Source organism: Ovis canadensis, chromosome Y (genome assembly GCF_042477335.2).
Source record: "Ovis canadensis isolate MfBH-ARS-UI-01 breed Bighorn chromosome Y, ARS-UI_OviCan_v2, whole genome shotgun sequence".
Lineage (NCBI taxonomy): Eukaryota > Metazoa > Chordata > Mammalia > Artiodactyla > Bovidae > Ovis > Ovis canadensis.
The window spans coordinates 5412042-5439527 of NC_091271.1; the positions used below are offsets into that span (position 1 = coordinate 5412042).

The 27486-nt window shown below is 47.9% G+C and overlaps 2 protein-coding genes across 67 annotated transcripts in view; one reads left to right on the plus strand and one right to left on the minus strand.

Annotated features, from left to right (window-relative positions):
• Positions 1-8989, minus strand: part of LOC138431411 (patatin-like phospholipase domain-containing protein 4) — a 120781-nt gene extending 111792 nt beyond the window's left edge. For 6 of the 21 annotated variants that reach the window (XR_011253684.2, XR_011253677.2, XM_069573533.2 and 3 more), the window contains exons 1-4: positions 8872-8955; positions 6509-6701; positions 3243-3337; positions 1403-1538 (exon numbers count right to left, since the gene is read on the minus strand). Coding sequence is in view for 14 of the 21 variants with exons in the window: in XM_069573533.2 (XP_069429634.1) it covers positions 1403-1538; positions 3243-3337; positions 6509-6688 (411 nt within the window). In the remaining 7 variants the exon portion in view is untranslated. Of the gene's footprint in view, positions 1-1402; positions 1539-1705; positions 2158-3242; positions 3338-6508; positions 6702-8135; positions 8519-8871 lie in introns of those variants that run through there. The other 15 variants (XR_011253680.1, XM_069573537.2, XM_069573545.2 and 12 more) reach the window with 9 other exon arrangements.
• LOC138431407 (uncharacterized) overlaps positions 8052-27486 on the plus strand; it is a 332640-nt gene continuing 313205 nt past the window's right edge. For 11 of the 46 annotated variants that reach the window (XR_011446024.1, XR_011446028.1, XR_011446033.1 and 8 more), the window contains exons 1-5: positions 9028-9180; positions 9296-9644; positions 9850-9966; positions 10144-10433; positions 27249-27329. The gene's annotated coding sequence lies outside the window, so the exon portion shown is untranslated. Of the gene's footprint in view, positions 8813-8963; positions 9181-9292; positions 10781-27248; positions 27330-27486 lie in introns of those variants that run through there. The other 35 variants (XR_011446038.1, XR_011446041.1, XR_011446046.1 and 32 more) reach the window with 18 other exon arrangements.

Here is a 27486-nt window from a genome sequence, read left to right on the forward strand (position 1 = left end):
CACTGGCAATCGGTACACCCTGGGGCGTGTCACATAAAATCCTTCCGCCCCTTTCTTCTGTTAAAAGAGCAACAGAAGGGGCCGAAGTCTCGCCTGTCCTGCCTGATGCACAGAAGGCGTGTGGAAGCACTGAACACAGTAGTCCCCGCACACAGCCTTACGCGACCTGCAGAGCCTTAACGTGCCACAGTGTAAAGAACAGCGATCGGTGCTCAAGTTCACGCACAGAGCAAATGGGGCCACGCTGAACATCACAGAAGACACCGGGCGCGGCCCCAGGCCTCTGGGAGCCGCCTGCTGCGCTGTGGCCTCGGGGACACTGAGACCCGTCCATCAGACGCAGGACTGATGCAACACCCATTATCTATGAGGCCCGAGATGCAAAGCTGGATTTAGAGCAGGGGTTCACAACCTCCGGGGTCTAATGCCTGAGGGCCTGAGGCAGAACTGATGCAATAATAATAGAAATAGAGTGGGCGATAAATGTAATGAGTAATGAATAAATGAATCATTCCCCAAAATCCTCCCGCACTTTTTCCCCGTCCATGGAAAAATTGTCCTCAGTAATACAAACGAACTTACAGAACAGAAAGAGACTCACAGACTTCTAGAGGACAAACTTATGGTTGGCTAAGGCGGTGAGGGTGCAGGATGGGGGGATGGATAGTTGCAGAGTCTGGGATGGACATGGACACACTGCTGTGTTTAACGTGGAGAACCAGCAAGGACCTGCTGTCCAGCACAGGGAACTCTGCTCAATCCTCTGTAATAACCTTATGGTTCCCAGGGGGGAAGGATGGGGAAGGGACAGTCAGGGAGTCTGGGATGGACATGGACATACTGCTGTGTTTAACACGGAGACCCAGCAAGGACCTGCTGTCCAGCACAGGGAACTCTGCTCAGTGTCACGTGGCAGCCTGGATGGGAGGGGGCTTTGGGGGAGAATGTGCTGTGCTTAGTAGCTCAGTTCTGTGTGACTCTCTGTGACCCTATGGACTGTAGCCCACCAGGCTCCTCTATCTGTGGGATTCTCCAGGCAACAATACTGGAGTGGGTCGTCATGCCCTCCACCAGGGGATCTTCCCAACCCAGGGATCGAACCCAGGTCTCCAGCAATGCAGGTGGATTCTTTACCAGCTGAGCCACAAGGATACACGTATATGTGTGGCTGAGTTCCTTTGCTGTCTACCTGCAACTGTCCCAACATTGTTTATTTATTAACTATACCTCAATATAAAATAAAAAGTATTTAAGGGAAAGAAAAAAAAGTGGTCCATGAAACCCACCCCTGGCACCCGGAACGTTGGGGACTCCTGTTTTAAAGGCCCTGCACGCTCACTGTGATCACCATGCACACCAGTGCTGGCTGGCCTTCTGCACCGTGGGACACGGCCGCCTTTACCTGGACGAGGTCCTCCCTGGACGGAAAGCTGGAGGCCAGGCAGTTCCGCCCAGTCCTGCTGTTGGTGATGGAGACGTGCAGGCGGCCGTGGGCCAGCTCGTGCGCGTTGGCAGGGAGAATTGACTCCACTCCGCTCCTGGAGGAGAGAAAGGGAGCGGCCTGCAGGACTGCACCCCCTCGGGCCTGTGAGCCTCGAAGGTGCCACCACCGGAAACCCATGAGAGTCCAGATAGTGAGAGGGATGCCAGAGGCTTAGCAGCTGCACAATCTCACACGTCCAAAGCCAAAAAAAAGGATAGAAAATAAAAGCAGTGGAGCAAAGCCCCGCCCGTGTGTTGTGGATAGGACAAGGCAGCCAAGATCGGCGGGAGGAGGAGGTCACTATTTATACGGGGCACTGGGGTCAGGTGGGCTCCTTGGTTACAGCAGGAAGCAGCTCATAAGTGTGCAGGGTGACGGCCATCGTGGAGGACAGCCATTCCGCTTCATGAAGCTGGCAGGTGGAGCCCCTCTGGCCTAAAGATGAGGAGGTCACGGGGGCAGAGACAAGCGAGGAGACGAGGCTGGGTGCCCGGGTAGCCAGGACTGGTCCGGCCGGGGGATGTGCAGAGAGCAAAAGAACTTCCATCTTGAGGGGCCTGACCATCCACCGCACAGTTCCTTTTTGATGACTGGTCGCCTCGTAAACATCCGAGGAGTGACGATGCTGACCGAGCTCACTAGGGTTCATCCACAGCATCCTGGTTACACACGCTCTGCAGAGAAACGTACTATATACACACTCTGTTGCTCAGTCATGTCCGACTCTTTGGGACCCCATGGACTGTAGCCCACCAGGCTCCTCTGTTCATGGGATTCTCCAGGCACAAATACTGGAGTGGGTTGCCATGGCCTTCTCCAGGGGAATCTTTCCGAATTGAACCCGAGTCTCCTGTGTATCCTGCATTGGCAGATGGATTCTTGGCCACTGTGCCACCTGGGAATATATATATATTCCCACCTGGAATCAAGATTGCTGGGAGAAATATCAATAACTTCAGATACGCAGATGACACCACCCTTAGGGCAGAAAGTGAAGAACCAAAGAACCTCTTGATGAACGTGAAAGAAGAGAGTGAAAAAGTTGGCTTAAAACTCAACATTCGGAACTGAGATCATGGCATCTGGTCCCAACACTTCTTGGCAAATAGATGAGGAAATAGTCACAAACTTTATTTTGGGGGGCTCCAAAATCACTGCAGATGGTGACTGCAGCCATGAAATTAAAAGACACTTGCTCCTTGGAAGAAAAGCTATAACCCATCTAGACAGCATATTAAAATACAGAGATATTACTTTGCCAACAAAGGTCTCTCTAGTCAAAGCTATGGTTTTTCTTTCTGGTAGTCATGTTTGGATGTGAGAGTTGGACTAAAAACAAAGCTGAGCATCAGAGAATTCATGCTTTGGTGGTGCTGAACTGTGGTGTTGGAGAAGACTCTTGAAAGTCCTTTAGACTGCAAGGAGATCCAACCAGTCTATCCTAAAGGAAATCACTCCTGAATATTCACTGGAAGGACTGATGCTAAAACTGAAACTCCAATACTATGGCCACCTGATGCAAAGAACTGACTCATTGGAAAAGACCCTGATGCTGGGAAAGATTGAAGGTGGGAGGAGAAGGGGACAACAGAGGATGAGATGGCTGGATGGCATCACTGACTTGATGGAATGAGTTTGAGCCAGCTCCGGGAGTTGGTGATGGACAGAGAGGCCTGGTATGCTGTGGTCCATGGGGTCGGAGAGTCAGACACGACTGAGCGACTGAACTGAACTGATTGATATATATATATATACGTACCTCAATCGGGCCATGAAATCATAACCAGGTGTTAGTGCCCCAAAAGACTGCCTTCGGATTTCTTCAGCAAAATCATAGGTAAACTTGTTGCATTCCTGAAAAAGAAAAGTAATACTTGACTCTATGTTTTGTCAGAAAAAAAGCAATTCTAGTTCCAGACCTCTGTGCCCACCACACAAGGTAATTAGATAAGTAAGTGATAGTTGCTGAGTCCTGTCTGACTCTTTGCAACTCCATGGACCGTAGCCCTCCAGGCTCCTCTGTCCATGGGATTCTCTAGGCAAGAATACTGGAGTGGGTAGCCATGCCCTCCTCCAGGGGATCTTCCCAACCCAGGGATTAAACCCTGCATTGCAGGCAAATTCTTTACCATCTGAGCCACCAGGGAAGGCTGCCAAACAAAATACCTGGACCCTACAAAGCTAACCCCAAATGTCCGGTGCTTCACAGGCTAGAATCCCTTCTGGGCCTGACCCTCACCCGCCACTCCTAGTCTCCAGGCAAGCTGTGTGTTCTCCCAATTACAATCTTTTCTTTGTTTGTTTTATCACCTTTGGAAAATCCTGGATTTTCCAGGCTTGATTCCAAGCCTGGAAAGCTGGATTCCAATGCTAACTGAGCACTTTTTTTCTGCAGACCTCTCTAAGGCAACTCCTCTCCCATGACAATTCTGTGGCCTCAGAAACGTTTCAACTGCAGCTCTGCAACAGCGCAGCCAATCAACACCAACACGTACAACAGAGAAAGGAGTTGTGATGACCTTCGTCTGCAAAGAGCAGATCACAGTCTCTGGAGGTTAGTCCGGGGCAAAGGCGTCCAATAAAAGCCCCCCACCCCCTAAGTGGGGTCTAAGAGGCAAGCCAACGCTGAATCCTCTATCAGTACATGCTCACGTAAGAATGCAAGGGGGGTTAACATAAGTAAAATAGACAGCCAGCGGGAATCGCTGGGTGACTCAGGGAACTCCAGCTGGGGCTCTGTGACAACCTAGAGGGGTGCGATGGGGAGGGAGGTGGGAGCGGGGTTCCGGAGGGAGGGGATATGTTATAGTTATAACTGATTCATGCTGTAAAGCAAAAACTAACAGAACATTGGAAAGCAACTATGTATTGTGCTCAGTGGCTCAGTCGTGTCTGACTCTTTGTGACCCCGTGGACTGTAGCCTGCCAGGCTCCTCTGTCCATGGGATTCTCCAGGCCAGAATACTGGAGTGGGTTGCTCGGCCCTCCTCCAGGGGATCTTCCCAACCCAGGGATCGAACCCAGGTCTCCCAAGTTCTTTACCATCTGAGCCGACACGGAAGCCCAGAAAGCAACTATACTCCAATGGAAAAAAATATCCTATGACAAACCAAAACAGAAAAGAATATTACAAATTAATGTGTATATATACGTGTGTGTGTGTAACTAAGTCACTTTGTTGCACATCAGATATGAATAACAACTTTAAATCAGCTATACTTCACTAAAAAGAAATAAGAAAGAGAGAATTTGGGATGGGACGTAGGAGTGAGTTTTAAAAGGGGATATATGTATATCTATCTGATCCATGCGGATGTATGGCAGAAACCAACACAATACTCTAATTATCCTTCAATTAAAAATGAGTAAAGGTTGAAAAAAAACAAAGAATGCAAGGTGGATATAATCACCAGACAGGACAGACAGGAAAACTGAAGTTTGTAGGGCTAAGCATCTTTCCTACTATGTCATCAAGAATGAGTGTCATAGCCAGGATTTGAACCCAGACCCACCTTTGATTTCTTTAGTTCATCCATCCAGCAACCTACTGACATCAGGCATTGGGCTAGGCACTGGGATTCACGAGATACACAGAGCCCCTGAGTCAGGGGAGACATTGCCCGAAACTGCCCATCCTAACTCGGCCCGAGAGTAACTGTTTATGTGAATTATTTTATGACAGGAGGTTCCTGGTGAGGAACATGCAACCAACAAGCCAGCACCAATTGGAGGAGTTCAGTAAAGGTCAAAAGGAGGACACCACGTGTCCTTCCACCCCCCAGAATCCTTCTTGCGGGCATCCACTTTGGCTGAGCAAACAAAGAGGAAGGGCCGTGAGTCAGACTGATGGTCCAGAGACAACCAGGAGACTAATCCCATCACCCTAAAACCCCAGACTTCGAGCCACGTGGCAGAGTAGTCCTCCTGGGTTCCCTCACCCTCCTGTTCTCCACCCGGGCGCCTCTTCCCAATAAAGTCTCTTGTGTTTAAAATGTTGTGGTTCTGAACACTTAAGTGTGACCTTGAATTCATCCCTGGGCACGGAAGCGTTAAGCATTATATGATGACTATTCCAAGTGGTTACGAGGATGCACGTAATTAACAAATAGAATATTTTCCACCCGCTGAGGCCAGTTCTCAAAGTCAGAGACAGCATCACGACTGTCTAGAAGCAGAAGACAGATTTTAAAAACACTGCTGTTGTTGTCCTTTAGTCGACTGTCTAGAAGCAGAAAACAGATTTTAAAATACACTGTCGTTGTTGTTGTTTGGTCGCTAAGCTGTGTCTAAGTCTTTTTCGACCCCATGGACTATAGCCTGCCAGGCTCTTCTGTCCATGGGATTTTCCAGACAAGAATACTGGAGTGGGTTGCCATTTCTTTCTCCAGAGGATCTTCTGGACCCAGGGATTGGACCCGAGTCTTCTGCATGGCAGGCAGGTTCTTTCTTTACTATTGAGCCACCATAGAGGGCTTAAAAATATAGACTGCATTAAATGAAATACTTAATGAAAGCTTATTATTATTACTTCTAGATACACTACTGGAAATTTAGGGCTTCTTACTATGGGAATGAAAAAGCCATTAATTAAATTCCATTATCATTCCATTTAAATTACAGGGTCATGTTTTACTTTACACGCCTGTCTGTAAGTAGAAGCAAGCAAAGACTTTATCAGCTAGATGTTCCAGGCCTTGAGAACAGGCCCTGTGTTCTCATGATCAGTTAACGGAAAAATAAATCTTTGCTGGAAAGAAACAAAGCTGGAATCTTAAGACTAAAGAAGCACTCATGAGCAAAATAAGGCATTTTATTTCCTTGTCTTATTATCACCCCCCAAATAATCTTCTTTTCCAAATGGAGAGCACAGCTCTTTAAGGGTGACGTTTTAAAAGAAGTCTTAACCTTTTCTGTTTTCCAGGCAAAGGATGACTTCTATGCAGTTAACTTAATAGAGTTAAACAATCATCTTCCCTGTTTGTTCTTAATTTATTGGTGAGCAACACAGCCTAGTTACTAAATTACCTCTATTTTCTGCGGCGCTGTGAGGAGAACCGAAGCAACCAAGGATCCCGCGGAAGCCCCAGCAAAGGCCTTGACATCCTTCAGCAGCTTTCCGCCGTGTTTGCAAAGTGCCGATGCTGCCCCCAAGTGGTAAATGCCCAGAAACCCACACGCTGCAAAGGACAAGTTGATGGGCTTCATTCTAGCTGCGAAACTGGGGAAACAAAACCCAAGAAATGCCTGTAAGGTGGTCTAGTTTGTTCCACACGGATGCTAGTCATCATTTTTTAGAAGTGATGATATAAATACAATTATGCATGTTTAATTATACACACACACACACACACCCGAATATATATGTATATGGGATTCACAGATAGCTCAGTTGGTAAAGAATCCGCCTGCAATGTGGGAAACCCCAGTTTGATTCCTGGGTTGGATCCCCTGGAGAAGGGATAGGCTACCCGCTCCAGTATTCTTGGGCTTCCTTTTAGCTCAGCTGGTAAAGAATGAGTCTGCAATGCAGGAGACCTGGGTTCGATTCCTGGGTTCGATTCCTGGGTTGAGAAGATCTCCTGGAAGAAGGGAAAGGCTACCCACTGCAGTATTCTGGCCTGGAGAATTCCATGGACAGTATATATAGTCCGTGGGGACACAAAGAAAATGTATGTGTGTCTACATACATATAATTTTCTGGTCTAAGCATATTTTCAATCAAAGTGTAACTGAACAACCAAATCTTTCAAGGAAACATTTTTTCCTCGCTCACCTTGACCCAATATACTTATGTTAATTAAAAAAAAATTAACATCAGTTTATATTTGTTCAGTACATAGACTATGCAGCCTACTTTCTAATTACTTGGCAAAAAGCAAATGGATTAATTTCAACGGGCAAGGCATTTGGCCTTTTTTTCTTAACCTTTTGAAACATTTGGGGGCCTGAGTGACTGTTAACATTAGTAACATCACTACAGACTATAGCAAATTCCAGATTAAAGACATTTGCTCTTTGCAAATGGCATCAGTAAATTAAAAATAGACAGCTTGGCTCCCTACCCGGTTCCCTCGTGAGCATTCCTTTGTTTTTTGTTTTGCTTTTGTTTTCAAACTGATGCTGACAATTATTCCATAATGCAATACTGAATTATTCAACAATTTAATGTATTTCATAGGGAAGTTTCTCAAGACAAACTGAGACTGCCACTGCCAAAGGCAATTGAAGGCCCAAAGAAATATCACCTGCACCACCTGATATTTGCAACAAATTTAACTGTAAAATATTTTTTTTCCTCGAAACCACTGGGGGCACGATTTTACCATGTGTATAAAACATTCACCCTTGCAATGCTCTTCACTCGGATGCTCTCTGAGTGAAGGGGAAAGGGGCGTCACCCAGGATTTTGGTACCTTCAAATTAGGTACTTGGCCTGGGCCTGGAATTAAGGACCCTAAGGCCCTGATCCATCCTAAAGGAAGTTAGTCCTGAATATTCATTGGAAGGACTGATGCTGAAGCTGAAGCTCCAATACTCTGGCCACCTGATGTGAAGAACTGACACATTTGAAAAGACCCTGATGCTGGAAAACATTGAGGGCAGGAGGAGAAGGGGACGACAGAGGATGAGATGGTTGGATGGCATCACTGACTTGATGGAATGAGTTTGAGCAAGCTCCGGGAGTTGGTGAGTTGGTGATGGACACGGTGGCCTGGCATGCTGCAGTCCATGGGGTCGCAGAGTCGGACACAACTGAGTGACTGAACTGAACTGAAGGCCCTGATGCTTGTGTCTTGAGCTACTGAAGCCGAGCCCTGGTTGGGTTTAATTTCTTAAGAATGGAGCGGGAAGAAGGGTTTGGGTGCTCAGCCTCCAAGGATGTGGCCCTGCGGTCGCAGGCCCAGTGCCCAGCCTCCCACCCCCGAGGTCTGGGCGTGGCGGGAATGACGCCTCTTACCCAGACCCACTAACCCCTGGAGACAGGCGGGCTGGTCAGAACCTGAGGCTCGCCGCCCCGCCCCGCCCCCCTCCCCCTCTACCAACGCAGGTCTGAGGCACTTCCGCGCAGAGCGCATCCTCCCGCCCTCAACCGGAACCGGAAGGCGGGGCCGGGCCGTCATTCAACTTGGCCCCGCCGATCAGGGCGGGACGACGCGCGCTTTGGGCCCGCCCAGGAAGGTTCCGCGGCTAGAAGGCAGGCGCCCGGTCTACGACGTCATCACGCTGACGCCGGCGTCTGCTCAGCCCCGCCTGCTCTGTTGAAAATGCCGAACCTAACATGGCGGCGCGCGCTCGGCCCGCTTCACCCTGGTGTTTCCTCTCGCGCGGGTAAGGGAGGCGACATTCTGGGCTCGTACCGTCTCCGGATAGCTAGGGTCGGCCCTTACCTCAGAGTCCGCTGACCGAACGACCGGCCTGTGCCTTGCACCGGAAGTGCTTGGCTCTGTGGCCGGCTGTTTCCCGGACGTGGTTTCCCGTCTCCTCCGCCCCGAGGCGGGGCCGGCTGTCCGTGTTAGGGCGGGCTCTAGGGGCCACCTTGCGGCGGGCCGTCCCTCGGTTTTTGCAAGCCAGCCTGTGATTTGTTGTCCATCAGCATTATTGGAGAGGCCGAACTACGGCTTTGGGCAGCGTTCGGTTCTTCAGGCCGCCTTAGGCTGTGTGGACGCGGGTTGTGTTAACCTTTCTGAGCTTCCCAGGTGACTTCTCTGCAAAACGGGGGGGGGGGGGCAAAATGCGAGCTGGCGCTAACTCGTGGAAGTTGGTGCTGCAGAGCCGGCCTGCAGCTGACCAGCTTCTTGTTTTCGTCAGCAGGCACCACTGGCCACTGGCCCTCGATAGATCTAAGCGTGGCGGCCCGCACTCGGCTGGCATTTCCACCCAGTCAAAGGACCGGCGGCTCCTTCTGTCCCTGAACAATGTCTTCCCTGTCTAATCCTAACAGTCAAGCCTGGAGGAATTGGTGGGCTTTGTGGTGGAAGGTGGCCCAGATCCCCTTGTTGGAGGACAGTTTTATTCCCACCGAAGCTACAGAAGAGAATCTGAAAAATGCCAAGAGTGTCTCTAAGCGGGAGAGGGAGTGGGCGGGAGCTCACTCTCCTTCTGCCCCATTTGAGATTCCAGGGCCCTGGACTCTGCCCCAGGACACTTTCTGTAGGCAAGAGTAAGGAGGCGATTTTGTTTTTCTTTCTTTTGAACAGCAGATCATGAAGACACCCTAACAACTATGGGTAGCACGACTGCCTTATGCTGAATGCTTGACTCCATGAGGATTTAGTGAATGGAAGGGGGAGTGGGTGTATCAGGAAACGTAGAAGGGCGCACTGTTCAATCTTTCATCCTTCCACTGCCTTCTGACTCTCTGGTAGGGTGTGGTCTTTCCAAGAGAGCATCCTCCAGGGAACTGGAAAGGAGGAAACCCAGGCCTCACATCTCCTGAAGCAGAGTCTGCGTTTCAGCAGAATCCCCAGAAGTTGCGCTGCATGGTAAAGTTGGCAAAGGCCTGGCCTAACGCCTGGGGTGGTCTGGCTTAAAGTGATGTGCTGGCATCGCAAATATAAGAAGAAATAAGGTCCGCAGAGCCAAAATCTGTGGTGCCACAGAGGCAGAATTTGGTGGTCATGGTGGCCAACTAACTGTTTCGTGCATTTGGGTCCTGCCAGCAGGTTGAGAAGAGGGCGACAGACGCCGAGATGGTTGGATGGCATCATCGAAGCACTGGACATGAGTTTGAGCAAGCTCCAGGAGATAGGGAAGGACAGGGAAGCCTGGCATACTGCAGTCCGCGGCGTCACAGAGTCGGACACGGCTGAGCCACAACAACAACAACAAGCAAGTTGATTCAGAAGATAGAGGAGAAATGTGTCCCCGGGGCAGCAAGGCTGAACACCACGACTCGGAGATCCTTTGTTAAAAGGGAAAATGAGATCAGCGGTTATTACCACACCTGCTGGTGAGTGCGATCCCACCACATTTAAGGGTCACGGAAAAGTGTTCACAAGCTCCATAATATAACTCTTAACAATTTAAACTCTAAAAAATAAAGAAACATCCTTCTTCTTTTTAGCCCTTGTCATACCTACATGCAACTAATTAAAAGGTTCATTTTCATGCAACTAATTAAAAGGTTCAGTTACCTTTCCTTAAGGAAGAACATCAGATTTAAGCATGTTTTCATGATCTCAGCTCCGTGCACACTGCTTGTCACATAGTGCATGATTAATAAATATTTGTTGTGATTGTTAGATTTAAGTAAATTACTCTTGTGATATGAGTAAATAGACTTTAATGGCCCTTTAAGATCTTTTTTTTTTTTTTCCGAGTAAATCTTTTGCCTGTTTTTTGCCTCTCTGCTTTCCCCAGTAACTTAGTTTTGAACTGGCTTATTTGCTAGCCTTTTATCGTCTATGGGGTCGCACAGAGTCGGACACGACTTAAGCGACTTAGCAGTAGCAGCAGCAGTGTCAGACATTTATTAAGGACCCATTGTTTAACAGACATAGTGCCGGTACTGGGCACACCCAGTTAACAGGAATTCATTCTTCCTCACCTAGAGCCTAGTGGCAGGGAGGCAGACAGTCGATGTGTAATTGTAGAGGCGTGATCGTGTGCTAGTACACAGGCATACCGAGATGCTGTGCCTGTCCACGCTGAGCTGGGGCCCCTAGCTCTGGGAGGCACCCACGGGAGCAGCTGGCGCAGAAGGAAAGTGCCCAAGGCTTTCCCAGTCCTCAGCTTGAGTGAAAGTCGCTCAGTTGTGTCCGACTCTTTGCCACCCCGTGGACTATACAGTCCATGGGATTCTCCAGGCCAGAATACTGGAGTGGGTAGCCTTTCCCTTCTCCAGGGGATCTTCCCCACCCAGGGATCGAACCCAGGTCTCCCACACTGCAGGCGGATTCTTGACCAGCTGAGCCACCAGGGAAGCCTGAGGATACTGGCGTGGGTAGCCTATCCCTTCTCCAGTGGATCTTCCCCACCCAGGAATCGAACTGGGGTCTCCCGCTTTGCAGGCGGATTCTTTACCAACTGAGCTAGCAGGGAGGCCCGTCCTCAACTTCCTCCTACAAAATTTGATTATGTGTTTTCATCAAGAAGGAGAAAGATGCAGGCAGGGGATGCTTGCCACCCCTCTGCCCCAAGCACAGGGCCAGAGTCTCCTGTTCCAGTCTGCTGTGCACGTGGTGGGATTTGTGTTCCAGCCTTGGCATCCTAGCACAGGTGAACAGATCTGTGGGGCATGCCATCATTCCGTGTGACACCCTTATGGTCCCTCCATGTGGCAGCTCCTCACCCCTGTCACCTCCTCCCAGAACGCTGCGTGCTGAGCCTGGTAGAATTAAAAGAAGAAGTGCACAGGCTTCAATTTCAGGGGGTTGTGGCCAGAGCATTGGCCCACACAGCGGCGCCCTTGCCCCAGAGGCATCAAGGTGGTGCCGCAGGTCGCCATGGCCTGGTGAAAGCATCCGTGTGTCGAGACCACCGTAGCATTCTGAGGAAGGCACTTCTGCAGTCCTGGAGTAGAGCAGGCGCTGGGCACCCACAGAGAAGGAGGCTGCATTCCTTCCCACGGGTTGTCGTCGCTCAGGAGGAGGGGCAGGCAGCTGTGGGTGAATGATGCCACAGGGAGGGAATAAAGGCCGGCTTCCCTGGTGGCTCAGATGGTAAAGCGTCTGCCTGCAGCGTGGGAGACCTGGGTTCAATTCCTGGGTCGGGACGTTCCCCTGGAGAAGCAAATGGCAATCCACTCCAGCACTCTTGCCTGGAAAATCCCATGGACGGAGGAGCCTGATAGGCTACAGTCCATGGGGTCACAAAGAGTCGGACACAACTGAGCGACTTCACTTCACAGAGGGAGTTACCCCAGAGCCAGGGCTTCGCTGGTGGTTCATTGGTAAAGAATTCACCTGCAGTGCAGGAGACCTGGGTTTGATCCCTGGGTTGGGGAAGAGCCCCTGGAGAAGGGAAAGGCTATCCGCTCCAGGATTCTGGCCTGGAGAATCCCATGGGCAGAGGAACCTGGCGGGCTACAGTCCACGGGGTCGCAGAGTCAGACATGCCTGAGCGACTCAGCACAGCACAGCACCACGGTGGGAGACGGAGATAGAAAAGCTGGCCCAGGAGGTGTGATGGCGTTTGATGAGCCTGGGGAGGCAACTGTGATCCTCCCATACCACACCCACCCTTTTCTCTGTGTTTTCTTAAATGAGCTGAAACTGAATTTCTAAATCTTGCAAGCAGAACGGTTCTTCATAATATAAGTGCCTTTTCCCTTGCACCTGTTTTCTGTCTGTTAGAAATATGCTAGAAGAACTGACCACTTGAAGCAAAACTCAGTGACTCTATTCTAAATGGAAGTGTTTGTTTTTAAACTGTGTATGAATTCCAACTGTAATATATTTTTGATACATATGTAGGCTTCCCAGGTGGTGCTGGTGGTAAAGAATGGTAAAGCATTTGCCTGCTGATGCAGGACATGCAAGATGCAGGTTTGATCCCTGGGTCAGGAAGATCCCCTGGAGGAAGGCATGGCAACCCACTCCAGGATTCTCGTCTGGAGAATCTCCATGCACAGAGGAGCCTTATGGGCTAAGGTCCATAGGGTCGCGAGTGGGATACAACTGGACCGACAGTAGCACGCAAGCATGCATGCATATATGCAAATATATGTATTTAATGTGTGTGTGTATATATATGTGTGTAGTTTAAAACTAGGGGTCATTAAGAAGTGTCAATTACTTGTCATTGGATACATCTGAAAATATATAGTACAGATCCTAACATGGCCTAGAAACTAAATATCAAGCTTTTTTCCATTAGAGAAGCATTTTTAAAATGTAACCTTTATGCATAAACTTTGTTTTAATTTCACAGGTGAAGGGTTCCGAATATAATATACACTGAACTGAGAAATCAAAATGGAGAGGTTTTTTCCCGGGTGTTTCTGTTATTGTTTATACTGCTTGTGGTTGATACTCTCCATAAGTGTGAGATGGACCAGATAAGCTTCCCAAATTTTCACACTTAAAACATATCTTTTTATACCAGAGGAGTTTAGATGTTTGGTTGCTAGGTGTTGGTGATTGGGGGTGATGGTGGGAGAGGGATACCAAATGCAGGACAGAGTCCTAGGCCTTCTTGTTATGCTCCACGTGGAGGATCCAAGGTTTCTGCAAAGCTTTGATTTATAAACAAAACATAGTACCTGTATAATACAGTAAAACTAGGCGTACCTGAATGTAACAACTTCCTGGTGCCGACTTGCTCCATCCAAGGTTTCTGTATTCTCTGCCCTGTTTTTTTTTTTTAATTTTTTTTTTTTTATTGTTGTTGTTGCTAAACAACACTGCCCTTGACCTGACTGTGAGCCACAGTTTGTACGGATGTTTGCAGATAGGCCTTCTTGTTATGCTGCACCTGGAGGATCTTCCAGTGGAGGGAATTATTGGGGAAATTATCAGTATCAGGAAAGTGAGGTTCCTGAGTAATAGACAGAATGTCATCTTTGGTGACTTATGCTTCATCAGATTCACCACAATGCCACTCTGTTTTACTTTGGATTACAGGGTCTGATCATTACTGACACTGTTACCAAAATAAATACCAAATATTAATTGCCAAAACATCCACTTATCTAATCACCTCCTTTCAAACGGAGAAAATAAGAATTCTGGTCTATTTTGTTTTAGCCTGTACTCCTACCTGCTGGAATTCTGTTATTAATAATTGTTATACCTGTTGACTGCCCGTTCTGTGTCAGTCCTTTGTACCCAAGATCTCTTGTAACTTTCACAATAGTGATGACAAAGTGGGACGATAAAGGAGAATTTAGAGCTAAAATGGTTTTCCCACATCCACACACAGGCAGAGATTATCAGCCCCAGTCTCCCTAATTCCAAAGCCTGTACACAGACCCTACTTCCCTACACTGGCTCAAAAATGAAAAATAATCTCAATAATGAGATATTTAAATATACATGTTTCTCATTATGTGTCCAGGATTGCGCTGTTTGGCCGTTATGAGTATCACAACCTTGTTATCCCTTCCGTCCTTTCCTTGGTCACAGTTTGTATATGGGCTTCACATTTAGTTATTTATAATTTTACTAAAAAATGGTAAAGTAACCCAAGTGTTAGTCACTCGGTCACATCTGAACTCATTGCGACCCCGTGCACTGTAGCCCACCAGGCTCCTCTGTCCATGGGATTCTCCAGGCAAGAATACTGAAGTGGGTTGCCGTTTCCTGCTCCAGGGGATCTTTCCAACCCAGGGATCGAACCCACGTCTCCTGCATTACAAGTGATTTCTTTACTGTCTGAGCCATCAGGGAAGCCCCCCCCCCCCCAGATAGTAAAAGGGTTGAATAAATGGGATGCATAAATTTATTTATAACGTGTAGGAAATGTGCTTGTATCTGGAAAAGAAAAAAATAGGCAAGAGTGGCAGTTAATTAAAGCAACCCTTCCTGCATTTGTCAGTTACGGCGGTAACTCTTTCTGATGACTGCTTTTCTTGGAAGTTGTGTCGTAATTTGGTTATTGTAATGAGAACAAAATTTGCATTAGGAACAGTGTTATAAAAGCAGGTCACGTCATTGGCCAAGGTCCTGCCTCCAGATATACCATATATCTAATCATTTGTCTTTTTGCCTTTCATCACTCTTTAAATAAACTTTACTTAGTGTCTAATATAAGGCAAAGACTGGAGTAGGCATTCGAAAATTTAAGAAAACAATTAGATGGATAAACTGTCCATTTTTAGCTTGCTATCTTTTCTTGCTGGAATGTACTTTCACAGTTTGTCTGTTCTGTTACGTTCTACTTATCCTTCAAGGCCTAAACAAGCCCTTCTGTCTCTGGGTGCCCTTTTGGATTGTTCAAACAACTTCTGTCAATATGAACCCCACTCTTCTGTTTGCTGCCAGGCCTGGGGCATTGTGACAGCATTTATCCCCTCTGCTTTTGGTTAGAGATGTGCTTGCCTCCACCTTCTGTGTTCAGAGTTGATTTGGAGCAGGGCCTGTCTCGTCCGGACTGGTTGCTGCCAGCCTCTAGAAGGTAGTTAACACATAATACCTGTTTAGAAGAGTTATGAATCTTTAGGTTGTGTGTTTGATAACAATCTTTAGTTGATATATCTGACTGTCTGAGACAGAGAGAAAATTCTGCTTCAAGTATCTTCACGTTTCAAGTTTCTTCAAACTTCAAGACAGTTTAACTAGAAAAATGGTACCAATGAACCTGTTTGCAGGGTAGAAATAGAGACGCCAACGCAGGGAACAGATACGTGGACCCAGTGGAGAAGGAGAGGGTGGAATGCACTGAGAGATCAGCACTGACCTATCTATACTGACATGAGTGACACGGACAGCTAGTGGGGAGCTGCCGGGTAGCACGGGGAGCTCAGCTCGGGGCTCTGTGATGACCCGGAGGGGCAGCATGTGGGGAGGGGAGGGAGGCTCAACGGAGCGGTCATGTGTATGCATATGGCTGACTCCTTGGCGGCTCAGCTGGTAAAGAATCCTCCTGCAATGCGGGAGACCTCGGTTCGATCCCTGGGTTGGGAAGATCCCCTGGAGAAGGGAAAAGGCTACCCGACTCGAGGATTCTGGCCTGGAGAATCCCATGGGTTGTATAGTCCATGGGGTCCGCAAAGAGTCTGACATGACTGAGCAACTTTCACTTTTGGAGAAGGAAATGGCACCCCACTCCAGTACTCTTGCCTGGAAAATCCCAAGGATGGAGGAGCCTGGTGGGCTCCAGTCCATGGGGTCGCAGAGTCAGACACGACTGAGCGTCTTCACTGTCTCACTCAGTCACTCACGGCTGATTGACGTTGTACAGCGGTAACTCACAATGCTGGAAAGCAGTCCTCCTCCAATGGAAAGACAAGTATCAGAAGGTTTAGCGGTTGGACCAAGCGTAGAGGTGGCGGGATCAGGCCTTCAGTCGGTACCGCAAAGCCACCATTGTGCCATTTCTGGTTTCTTTTCTCATCCGGGTTTCCACCTGCAGTCAGAACATCCCCCAGGAGGCTGCTGGCAGCCTCTCAGCATGTCGGGGGGAAAAGTTCTTTCACTGTCCACCTCTCAGGTTCAGGAAGGGAACTCCTGGTTCTGTTTCCTTCACATGCATGTCCTTGAAGAGTCCGTGTGAGCAGCCAGTCATGACACAGTGACATGGGCCCGTGATGGGGTGAGCGAGTACCCCAGAGGATGGGTGTGCAGTGAGGGAAAGCATCGCCAAGTCCAGATGGAAGTAGTTGATTAGGCCTTCCAGGGGAAGAGGTCTGGCAGTCTCAGCCACGATTGCCTCTGCAGTAGGAGTATTTGTTGAGTTCAAGAAGCCAAGATGCAGCTGTCATCTCTATATAACAGCTTCCCCGGGGCTGCCGTGGTAAAGAATCCGCCTGCAATGCGGGAGACGCAGGTTCCATCCTTGGGTTGGGAAGATCCCCTGGAGGAGGGCATGGCAACCCACTTCAGTACTCTTGCCTGGAGAATCCCATGGACAGAGGAGCCTGGTGGGCTGCAGTCCATGGGGTCACAGAGAGCTGGACACTCCTGAGCAGCTGAACAGCAACAGCAGCCTTCTCTGAGATGGAACCTCCTCTCGTGAACATGTTGGCTCATGAATCATAACACACACATTTGACCCCAGTCGCACTCAGTATCTGCCCTTCATGCATCTCCATGGAGCCCATGGAGAATCGAGCTGGAGAAAAGAATGTTCTAAATTAGAAGAAATAAACTCAGTGCTGTGCTGCAAGAAAGTAAAAATTCTTACACTCATCAGAGGTACCCAGAATAGTGAAGGGCAGACAAGGGCAATTGAAACACGGTGTGACCAAAAAACCCAGAAGACAAAAGCCCAACCCTGTCATTATAGTCTGAGATATTAGCATCTGATATGGACTTCCCAGATGTTTCAGTGGTAAAGAACCTGCCTGCCAGTGCAGGAGACATAAGAGACTTGGGTTCGATCCCTGGGTCAGGAAGATCCCCTGAAAGAGGAAATGGTACCCCACTTCAGTATTCTTGTCTGGGAAATCCCATGGACAGGGGAGCCTGGTGGGCTACAGTCCATGGGGTTCCAAAAGTGTCGGACACAACGTAGTGATTGAGCAAGAATGCAATCTCTATGTAAAACGGGCAGACAGTCCTTTAGATATATAAAGATTCACAATACATATTCATCAGATGAGTATTTCCTCAAAACAAGACTTAGGTGATGTTTGGTGCATTGAAAAGTTAGTTGCGATTTTAGATATGTTTAGATGAGCAGTGCATGCTATTTGGTATAAATGTTTAGCATTAAGTCAACAATAGTTTTCTTTTTCTTTTTTGCATTATCTGGGCAATTTGGGATATTAGAAATGGTGCAAGACTATTGCTGATGAAATCGGTATCAGTTCAGTTCAGTTGCTCAGTCGTGTCTGACTCTGCACCCCCATGAATCGCAGCACGCCAGGCCTCCCTGTCCATCACCAACTCCCGGAGTTCACTCAGACTCCCATGGATGCAAATTTTTCCCTGTGAAGTTTCCCTGTAGGAAGCTGTGATTCTATAGGTGTGCTACCCATCATCTCATCCTGTACATAGGGGCAAAGAAGTAGATGCTAAATAAATGTTTGCTTTTGACAAAGAAGTAGATGCTAAATAATTGTTTGCTTTTGACATCAGTGAAAATACTGACCATGCCCTTCTCCCAAGAACATTTTGTAGACTGGGAAGTGATCCCAGATGTCTCCCCATCATCCCTCACTTCAGAGCAATTGGGAAAGAGTATAGTCCAGACTTAGTCAATGTCCCGTAACGTTTTTCACATGTTATTTTAAATCCATAACAAGCATAAATTTTCAAAAACATCTTTTACAACATCTGCACAGAATTTGAAAGATGGAAACTGACATAATATTAAAAACTATATAGATGCATGCCCTATATGGAAAGCTACAAATTAAACAAGCAAAATGGGCCAGAAGCCTGAAAGGCAGGTCAAAGTGAAATTTTGAAAGGACCCAGGCTGCCATGGAGAAAGCAGCTAGAATTTCTGAATCTTCTGTTAGGACTTGCATTCTCAGAAGACTGGTAGCAGAGCCACTGTGATGGCATTATGGAGCCATATTGAGTCTTATAGATGGATTCCATTTTTTCCTGGGGGAAGAAGAAATCCCCACGTCTGATCAACAGTCCTAGATCGCAATAGACAGGTATATTTATAATAAGAAATTGATTCTCAGGCTTCCCTGGCGGCTCAGCTGGTAAAGAATCCACCTGCAATGTGGGAGACCTGGGTTCGATCCCTGGGTGGGGAAGATTCCCCTGGAGAAGGGAAAGGCTATGTACTCCAGTATTCTGGCCTGAGGAATTCCATAGACTGCATTCCCAGTGAATAAAAGAGGCAGCAAGTTGAAAGTCATTCTGACTGCGTTCATTGCCTGGGGACGTCTGTGTCCGGCCTAATACTAGTTCTGTTTTTTTCTAAATTCCCACATGGACGCCAGAGAACCCTGTTGAAGCTGTTGTTGTAAGCACTAAACTTCCTTTCTGACGTTTTATTCTTTCACTTGCCTTGAAGGAGTATGATACCATGTCTTTGAAGGGCCGTTTTCAGGAGGTGAAGGGCTGTTGCTGCCAGTCCTCGGAGTGGCTGCATCGGCACCGCTCACTTAGAAAGCAGCTGGGCCTCCAAGAGGTCTTTGCAGTTGTGGAATTTGTTTCCCGTTTCTTCACGTACATACACTCCAAATTTTATTTCTATTTCTCATATACCTCAAATTTTATAAAACTGGCTCATCACTAAAGACGACCACATTTCTCCAGTTGTATTAAAGAAAAAAAAATTGGGTCCTCTAGGCTGCAGAAACATTTATAAGGTAATATTTAAAATATAAGTAAGCTTCACTCCAGGTGATTCCTTAGGGGCTCAGTGGTAAAGAATCTGCCTGCAATGCAAGAGACTCAGGTTCGATCCCTGGGTCAGGAAGAGCCCACGTAGGAGGGCATGGCAACCCACTCCAATATTCTTGCCTGGGACATCCCTTGGACAGAGGAGCCTGGCGGGCTACAGCCCATGGGTTGCAAAGAGTTGGACACAACCGAGCCACTCAGCAACAACAACAAAACTTCACTTCACCATTCCATGAACGTGGACAATTGAAAAGGTTGTTTTCCTTCAGTTAGAAAAAAAAACTAATGTTTTGCTTAACCATGGAGACAAGCAGCTTGCTCCTGTGACCCCACTTGTACTTAACATCAGATGTTGACACGCGCTAGTTCAAATCGCAGGCGTTTTCGTCATTGACACGTTTTTCTTGACGCCTGGCTTAAGCCACTCTTTTTGTGTGTTGTATACTCTCTATGATAGCGTGGCAGAGTGCTGTGCTCCTTTCTGCAGCACCAAAAGCTTTCTGGGTGTGCTTTTTATTTGCTTCGCGTTTCAGTACTGAGAGGGAGCATTGATGCCAAACTTGTATTTGTGGTAGTTTATTTAACACACGCTTGCGTGATCTTTAGTATTCGCCTCTTCCAGTGGCCTTGCGCGTGTTGATGCGTTTAACATTCCTCACGGCCTGTGGGGGTGGTACCGACCGTGGTGCTCACATCTCAAGGATAGCTACGTGCGTGTTTGGTCAGTCCTGTCCGACTCTCAAGGACTGTAGGCCTCCAGGCTTCTCTGTCCGTGGGATTTCCCAGGCAAGAATACTGGAGTGGGTTGCCATGCCCTCCTCAAAGGGGTCTTCCCCACACAGGGATGGAACCCACGTCTCCTGTGTTGGCAGGTAGATTCTTTACCATTGAGCCACTGGGGAACCCAGTGAGGATGACTTACTTGGAGCACAAAGAGATAAAGGAACTTTCTGGAGATCACATGCTTGATCACTGGCGGCAACCAGGATTCATCTCTTTTTATATTTAACGTTTTAATTTTGACAGCGTGTAGTGTCAGACTTTTATTTTTTTCAGCTCCAAAATCACTGTAGCTGGTGATTGCAGCCATGAAATTAAAAGACGCTTACTCCTTGGAAGTAAAGTTATGACCAACTTAGTTAGCATATTCAAAAGCAGAGACATTACTTTGCCGACTAAGGTCTGTCTAGTCAAGGTGATGGTTTTTCCAGTGGTCATGTATGGATGTGAGAGTTGGACTGTGAAGAAGGCTGAGCGCCGAAGAATTGAGGCTTTTGAGCTGTGGTGTTGGAGAAGACTCTTGAGAGTCCCTTGGACTACAAGGAGATCCAGCCAGTCCATTCTAAAGAAGATCGGTCCTGGGTGTTCATTGGAAGGAATGATGCTAAAGCTGAAACTCCTGTACTTTGGACACCTCATGCGAAGAGTTGACTCATTGCAAAAGACCCTGATGCTGGGAGGGGTTGGGGGCAGGAGGAGAAGGGGACAACAGAGGATGAGATGGCTGGATGCCATCACTGACTCAATGGACAAGAGTTTGAGTAGACTCCAGGAGTTGGTGATGGACAGGGAGGCCTGGCATGCCACATTCCATGGGGTCACAAAGAGTCGGACATGACTGAACAACTGAACTGAACTGAGTTTGCCAAACAGGGATCTAGGCCATGACCCCTGCACTGGAAGGGTGGAGTCTTAACCACTCGTCCACTGGAAAAGTCCCTAGGATTCATTTCTTGACTGCTTTGCTGCCTCCCCAGTGCCAGACACAGAGCAGCAGATATCCACTCACAGGGTGTTTGCAGCGATCATGGTCATAAAGACAGGGATAGCTAAAGGCAGCAGCGATGCTGTCCAGCTGCACTGTCTCGGGCTCTTTAGAGGCTTCCCAGGTGGCTCAGCAGGAAAAGAACCCTCCTGCAATGCGGGAGATGCAGGAGACGTGGGTTCAGTCCCTGGGTCGGGAAGATCCCCTGGAGGAGGGCATGGCAACCCACTCCAGGATTCTTGCCTGGAGAATCCCATGGACAGAGGAGCCTGGGAGGGGCAGGTATAATCCATGGGGTCCAAGAGAGTTGGATACGACTACAGCGACTAAGCATGCATGCACAGATGAGGTTCAGTGGTAAAGAACCCTCCTGCCGATGCAGGAGACTTAGGAGACGCGGGCTCTATCCCTGAGTAGGGAAGATCCCCTGGAGGAGGAAATGGCAGCCCATTCCAGTACTCTTGCCTGGAAAATCCCATGGACAGAGGAGCCTGGTGGGCTGCAGTCGACGGGGTCTCAAAGAGTCATACCGTAGAGTCGGCTTAGCAGTAGCAGCCAGGATGAGAGGCTTGTCCTGCAGCAAACCATTAAGCACGGAAGTTCTTGAGACTAAGACTCGGAGGTGTCCTTTCTTCCTGTGGAGGAAGGGGACTCAGGATGTGATTTAGAGCAAGTCCCTGCCTGAGCACAGGGAGGACGCCCCTCACGCTCACGGGCACAGTTGAGAGGGAGAGGACCGGGTGCTGAGGTGAGAGCCACCTGCTCTTCCCAGTTCTGCTTGCAGGTTGGGAAGGGGCTTGCAGATAAGACAGACCACGTCCGTTTCCCCAGATGCAGCCTTCGGGCCTGGGACACCCTCCTGCAGCGTGGGGTGTACACCCCTCCAGCTTCACTCTTCCAGTTCTGGTTAGTCTGGGATGGAGCCTGGACGTCAAAACTACCATCAGAAAGAAACGGACAGCTCCCAGGTGAGTCTAAAGTGTGGTCAAGGCTGACGACCACTGTTCCTGGCAGGGGAATCTAAGGTGTAGCCAAAGATGAGGATGAACATTCTTTGAGAAGTTCTCCGCGTGGCCACCAGGGTGCTGGTGGTGGTTCAGTCGCTCAGTCGTGTCCTACTCTTTTGAGAACCCCCCCCACACCCCCACCCCAGAGTGTAGCCCACTAGGATCCTCTTGTCCATGGGATTCTCCAGGCAAGAAGACTGGAGTGGGTTGCCGTTCGCTTCCCGACCCAGGGATCGAACCCCAGTCTCCTGTATTGGATTGACAGTTGAAATCTTTGCTGGTGAGCCACCAGGGAAGCCGGGCCACAAGGTCACCAGAACCCATAGTGCAGGTTTGGGAGAGAGAGGTGCCTAAATAGAAAGCCAGGGCTAAATAAGCCTCAGCTTCATCATCAGGCTTCCCTGGTGGCCCAGTTGGTAAAGAACCCGCCCACAATGCAGGAGACCTGGGTTCGATCCCTGGGTCGGGAAGATGCTCTGGAAAAGGAAAACAGCTACCCACTCCAGTAATCTGGCCTGGAGAATCCCAGGGACTACAGTCCGTGAGGTCGCCAAGAATCAGGCATGGCTGAGCAACTTTCACTTTTCACTGTCACTTTTCATCATCAGGAGATCTGGAAGATTCTGCACAGCTTCGTGACCAGTCCTAGAAATACTGGGACAATAATGGCCAGCCAGAGGAGAGTGGGGCTTCCCAGCAGTCCCCAACCTTTTTGGCATCAGGAACAGGTTTTGTGGAAGTCAAGTGTTCCCCGGGCTGGGGGTGCAAGTGGATGCTTTCCAGTTGATTCAAGCACACTACATTTGGTGTGCACTTTGTTTTTTTTTTACTATGGCATCAGCTCCACCTCAGATCATCAGGCATCAGGCTCCAGAGGTTGGGGACCCCTGACTTAGATTGCTGTGCTTACTCACTCAGTTGTGTCCGATTCTTTGCAACTTCCTGGACTGCAACCCACCAGGCTCCTCCGTCCATGGGATTCTCCAGGCAAGAATACTGGAGTGGGTTGCCATGCCCTCCTCCAGGGCATCTTTCCTTCCCAAGGACTGAACGCAGGTCTCCCGCATTACAGGCTGATTCTTTACTGTCTGAGCCACCAGGGAAGCCCCAGAATACTGGAGTGGGTAGCCTCTCCCTTCTCCAGGGGATCTTCCCCACCCAGGAATCGAACCGGGGTCTCCTGCATTGCAGGCGGATTCTTTACCAGCTGAGCTACCAGGAAAGCTCTTTACTCCCTAGAGTACGGGTGAATTAAGTTCTGTTCTGCATAAAAGTCCAATGGCTGTGGAGTACGTTACTTGTTTAGACTGATTCTATGTTTATTCTTACCTAAAACGTTCACTGAGTTTCTAAATAGCTGTGACTTTGTTGAGTCCACTGTTTGAACCATGTTTTTAGTAAAGAAAACTCACTTTTTAGAATAAATGTAAGATAATTTCTGTATTAACGAGTGTAGTTCTCTATTAATGAGTTATCATAATTAGAGCTATTGTAGTGTAGTGTACAAAGAGTCAAACATAACTGAGCAAGTTAATAACAGCAGCAAACTTGACGGTCATGAACGCAGGCTTCTGAACCACGTTTGTGGATGGACAAACACACACTAAACACACACTCAAGTTCAGGTCAGTCGCTCCATAGTGTCCAACTCTGCAACCCCACGGACTGCAGCACGCCAGGTCTCCCTGTCCAGCACCAGTTCCCAGAACTTTCTCAAACTCACATCCATTGAGTCGGTGATGCCATCCAGCCATCTCATCCTCTGTCGTCCCCTTCTCCTCCCGCCTTCAGTCTTTCCCAGCTTCAGGGTCTTTGCAGTGAGTCAGTTCTTCACATCAGGTGGCCAAAGTATTGGAGCTGCAGCTTCAACATCAGTCCTTTCAGTGAATATTTAGGACTGATTTCCTGTAGGATTGTCTGGTTGGATCTCCTTGCAGTCCAAGGGACTCTCAAGAGTCTTCTGCAACACTACAGTTCAAAAGCATCAATTCTTCGGTGCTCAGCTTTCTCAAGACAGCATCATTATTTCACAAAAGAAGTGTGAGTTATTTGTACTCCTGTAAGAGTTTACATTTTAAGAAATAAAATATTTTTCTTCTTTGTAAACAAACACGCATTCTTCATGAAGTATTTAGAGAATAGAGATACAAATTTAGAGAAAATATTGACTCCCCATGTAAAATTAATCTATGTGAGTATATATACCATACACTCATAGGTAGATGGAATATATACTTTATAGAGATTTCTATCTCAAACTTGGTACAAAACATTATATAAAAAGCCATCAATATGAGATCATCTAAGCTAATAACTTCCTGGTGGCTCAGTGGTAAAGAATCAGCCTGGCAATGCAAGAGACGTAGATTCAATCGCTGGGTCGAGAAGATCCCCTGGAGAAGGAAATGGCAACCCACTCCAGTACTCTTGGCTGGAGAAGCCCATGGACAGGTGGAGAAGCCTGGTGGGGTACAGTTCGTGGGGTCTCAAAGAGTCGACACAAGTGAGTAACTGACACCTTCAACCTAATAGCTGCCAGTAACTTGATTGATTATACAGTCAATGACCTAATAGTAAGTGTATATAAGACTCCTTTTTGTGTATCTCGTTTCCAGACATCTTATCACTAATCTAGACTCGTGAACATCATATCAACACGTAGTAGTGTCTGCTTGTGAATGATGTGAAGAAGAGAAAGAGTATATTAGATATGGAGGTTTAATTATTTGCTAGGCTTTCTCACCACCTAAATGAGGTCTTCCCCCCAGCTTTTACAACCATGCTGTCTGAAGCTGTGTCTTAATAAACTGATAAATTATGGCTTACCATGGTTATCAGTGTTAGAAGTACTAAATACACAAAGATCAAGGCTATCTATTAAGTAATATGGTAAAGTTTTTTTTTTTAATACACCCATCAGACCTCATACTTTCAAATAAGTATTTTATTCAACACAGTCCTGTTAAGAGCTGATTAACTGTCTCCTTCACCTATGAATGTATTTATTCAGCAGTGTCGCCTGTGAGTGCTCTGGGTTTGACATTTTCCCAGGCTCATGGGTGTAATGATGAATGAGGCAGGTAGGCTAGAGTCTCATGAGGAAGAAAGATGGCACCCAGCCATTGCAAGACAGAGGTGTAAGCCTTAAGTTGGCACTGACGATGTGAAATCCTACCCAACCTAGTCCCTGGCGTCAGGTCACTTGTTAAAACAGCATGACTCCCTGGAGAAGGAAATGGCAACCCACTCCTGTATTCTTGCCGGGAAAAGTCCATGGACAGAGGAGCCTGGTGGGCTGCAGTCCATGGGGTTACATGCATGAGGGTGGAGGGAGATGGGTTGGTAGCAATGAACTAGTAGAACTAAAAAAAAGACTCCTAAGCTGAATCCAGGCCAGTGGTATTCCAGAGTATGAGTAAAGAGTTTTAAAAGTTCATTCATTATCAGTAGTTCCATTTGCAACAGCGTGGGTGGTGCGAGAGATTGTCATGCTGAGTGAAGTCAGTCAGACAAAGAGAAATAGCATATAATACTGCTTATACGTGGAATCTAAAGAGAAATGATACAGATGAACTGTCTGTTTACAAAACAGAAACAGACATACACTTAGAGAATGAACGTGTGGTTGTGTGGATGCATCGGGAGCTTGGGGGGAAGGATGGGGGAAACAATAGTCAGGAAGTTAGGGACGGACATGGACACACGGCTGTATTTAACATGGAGAACCAGCAAGGACCTGTTGTCCAGCACAGGGAACTCTGCTCAATACTCTAATAACCTTATGGTCACCAGAGAGGAGGATAGGGGAAGGGATAGTCAGGGAGTCTGGGATGGACATGGACACACTGCTGTATTTAACATGGAGAACAAGCAAGGACCTGCTGGACAGCACAGGGAACTCTGTTCAATCCTCTGTAATAACCTTATGGTTCCAGGGGGTAAGGGTGGGGGAAGGGATGGTTAGGGAGTTTGGGATGGACATGGACACACTGCTGTATTTAACATGGAGAACCAGCAAGGACCTGCTGTCCAGCACAGGGAACTCTGCTCAATCCTCTGTAATAAACCTTATGGTCACCAGGGGGGACGATGGGGGAAAGGATAGTCAGGGAGTCTGGGATGGACATGGACACACTGCTGTGTTTAACATCGAGAATCAGCAAGGACCTGCTGGACAGCACAGGGAACTCTGCTCAGTATTATGTAACAACCTAAATGGGAAAAGAATTTGAAACACAATAGATACCTGTGTGTGCAGAACTGAATCAGTTTGCTGTAAACCTAAACCTAACACAACAGTGTTAATCAACTACGTGGTCATTTCATGACGTGTATAAGTCAAATTATTATGTTCTCCATCTGAAACTTACACAGTGCTGTATACTAATCATGTCTCAGTAACACTGGGAGAAAAAGGACATTGTCAGAACTGTGTCATAGTAACCGTAAAAGCATGGTGCTCTTGGAATCATCCTCAAAAGTCTAGGGTATTTTATTGACTGTTCCTTAGAGGGCCGAATGATAAATATATCATATAAATCGGATTCTTTTCATACGAGTACTGCTAGTTCAGCACGGTGTTAGAGTCATACTGGAACCTTCCGTTTTGCCATTTTATTTATTCTTTCTGACTGTGCTGGGCCTTGGCCGGCTTCTTTCTCTGGCTGTGGCTAGCAGGGGCTCCTCTTTGCTGGCAGGCTGCTCATCGCGGTGGCTTCTCTTGGCGCGAAGCGCGGGCTTCAGGCGCACAGGCTTCAGTAGCTGTGACTCACGGGCTTAGCTGCCCCGCGGCAGGTGGAATCTCCCAGACCAGGAATCGAGCCCGTGTTGCCTGCATTGGCAGGCAGAATCACTGGGCCGCCAGGGAAGTCGCCCCGCTTAACCTTTCAAAAGCTCTGGGATTTGGTAGAGGGAACGGCATACAGTAGGCGCTCAGTGACTGTTTCCTGCTAACTGACTGCGCAACAGGTCTGACAAAATGATTGATATACACCTGCAAACTTCTGTTTCTGGCCTAAAAGCAGACAGGCCTGCGTGCTGAGCCGGCTTTGCCAGCAGCGTTTCTCACTCTGTATCATTTCCAGGCACTCTTCAGAGAGGAGAGACTCCCTTGGACAAGAGGGGCAGGCTGCCAAAGCCCACTGAACGTGCTTCTGATATTCAGGGTGAGTACTCAGCAAGGACCATACAAATTCGGATTTTAAAATTCAGGTGCATTTAAGTCACATCAGTGTGATGTAAAGTAACTCAGTTCGCATACAGTGATATGTTTACACACAGACACACTCACAGGGAAAGTTTAATGGGTGTGGCTTAAGGTAA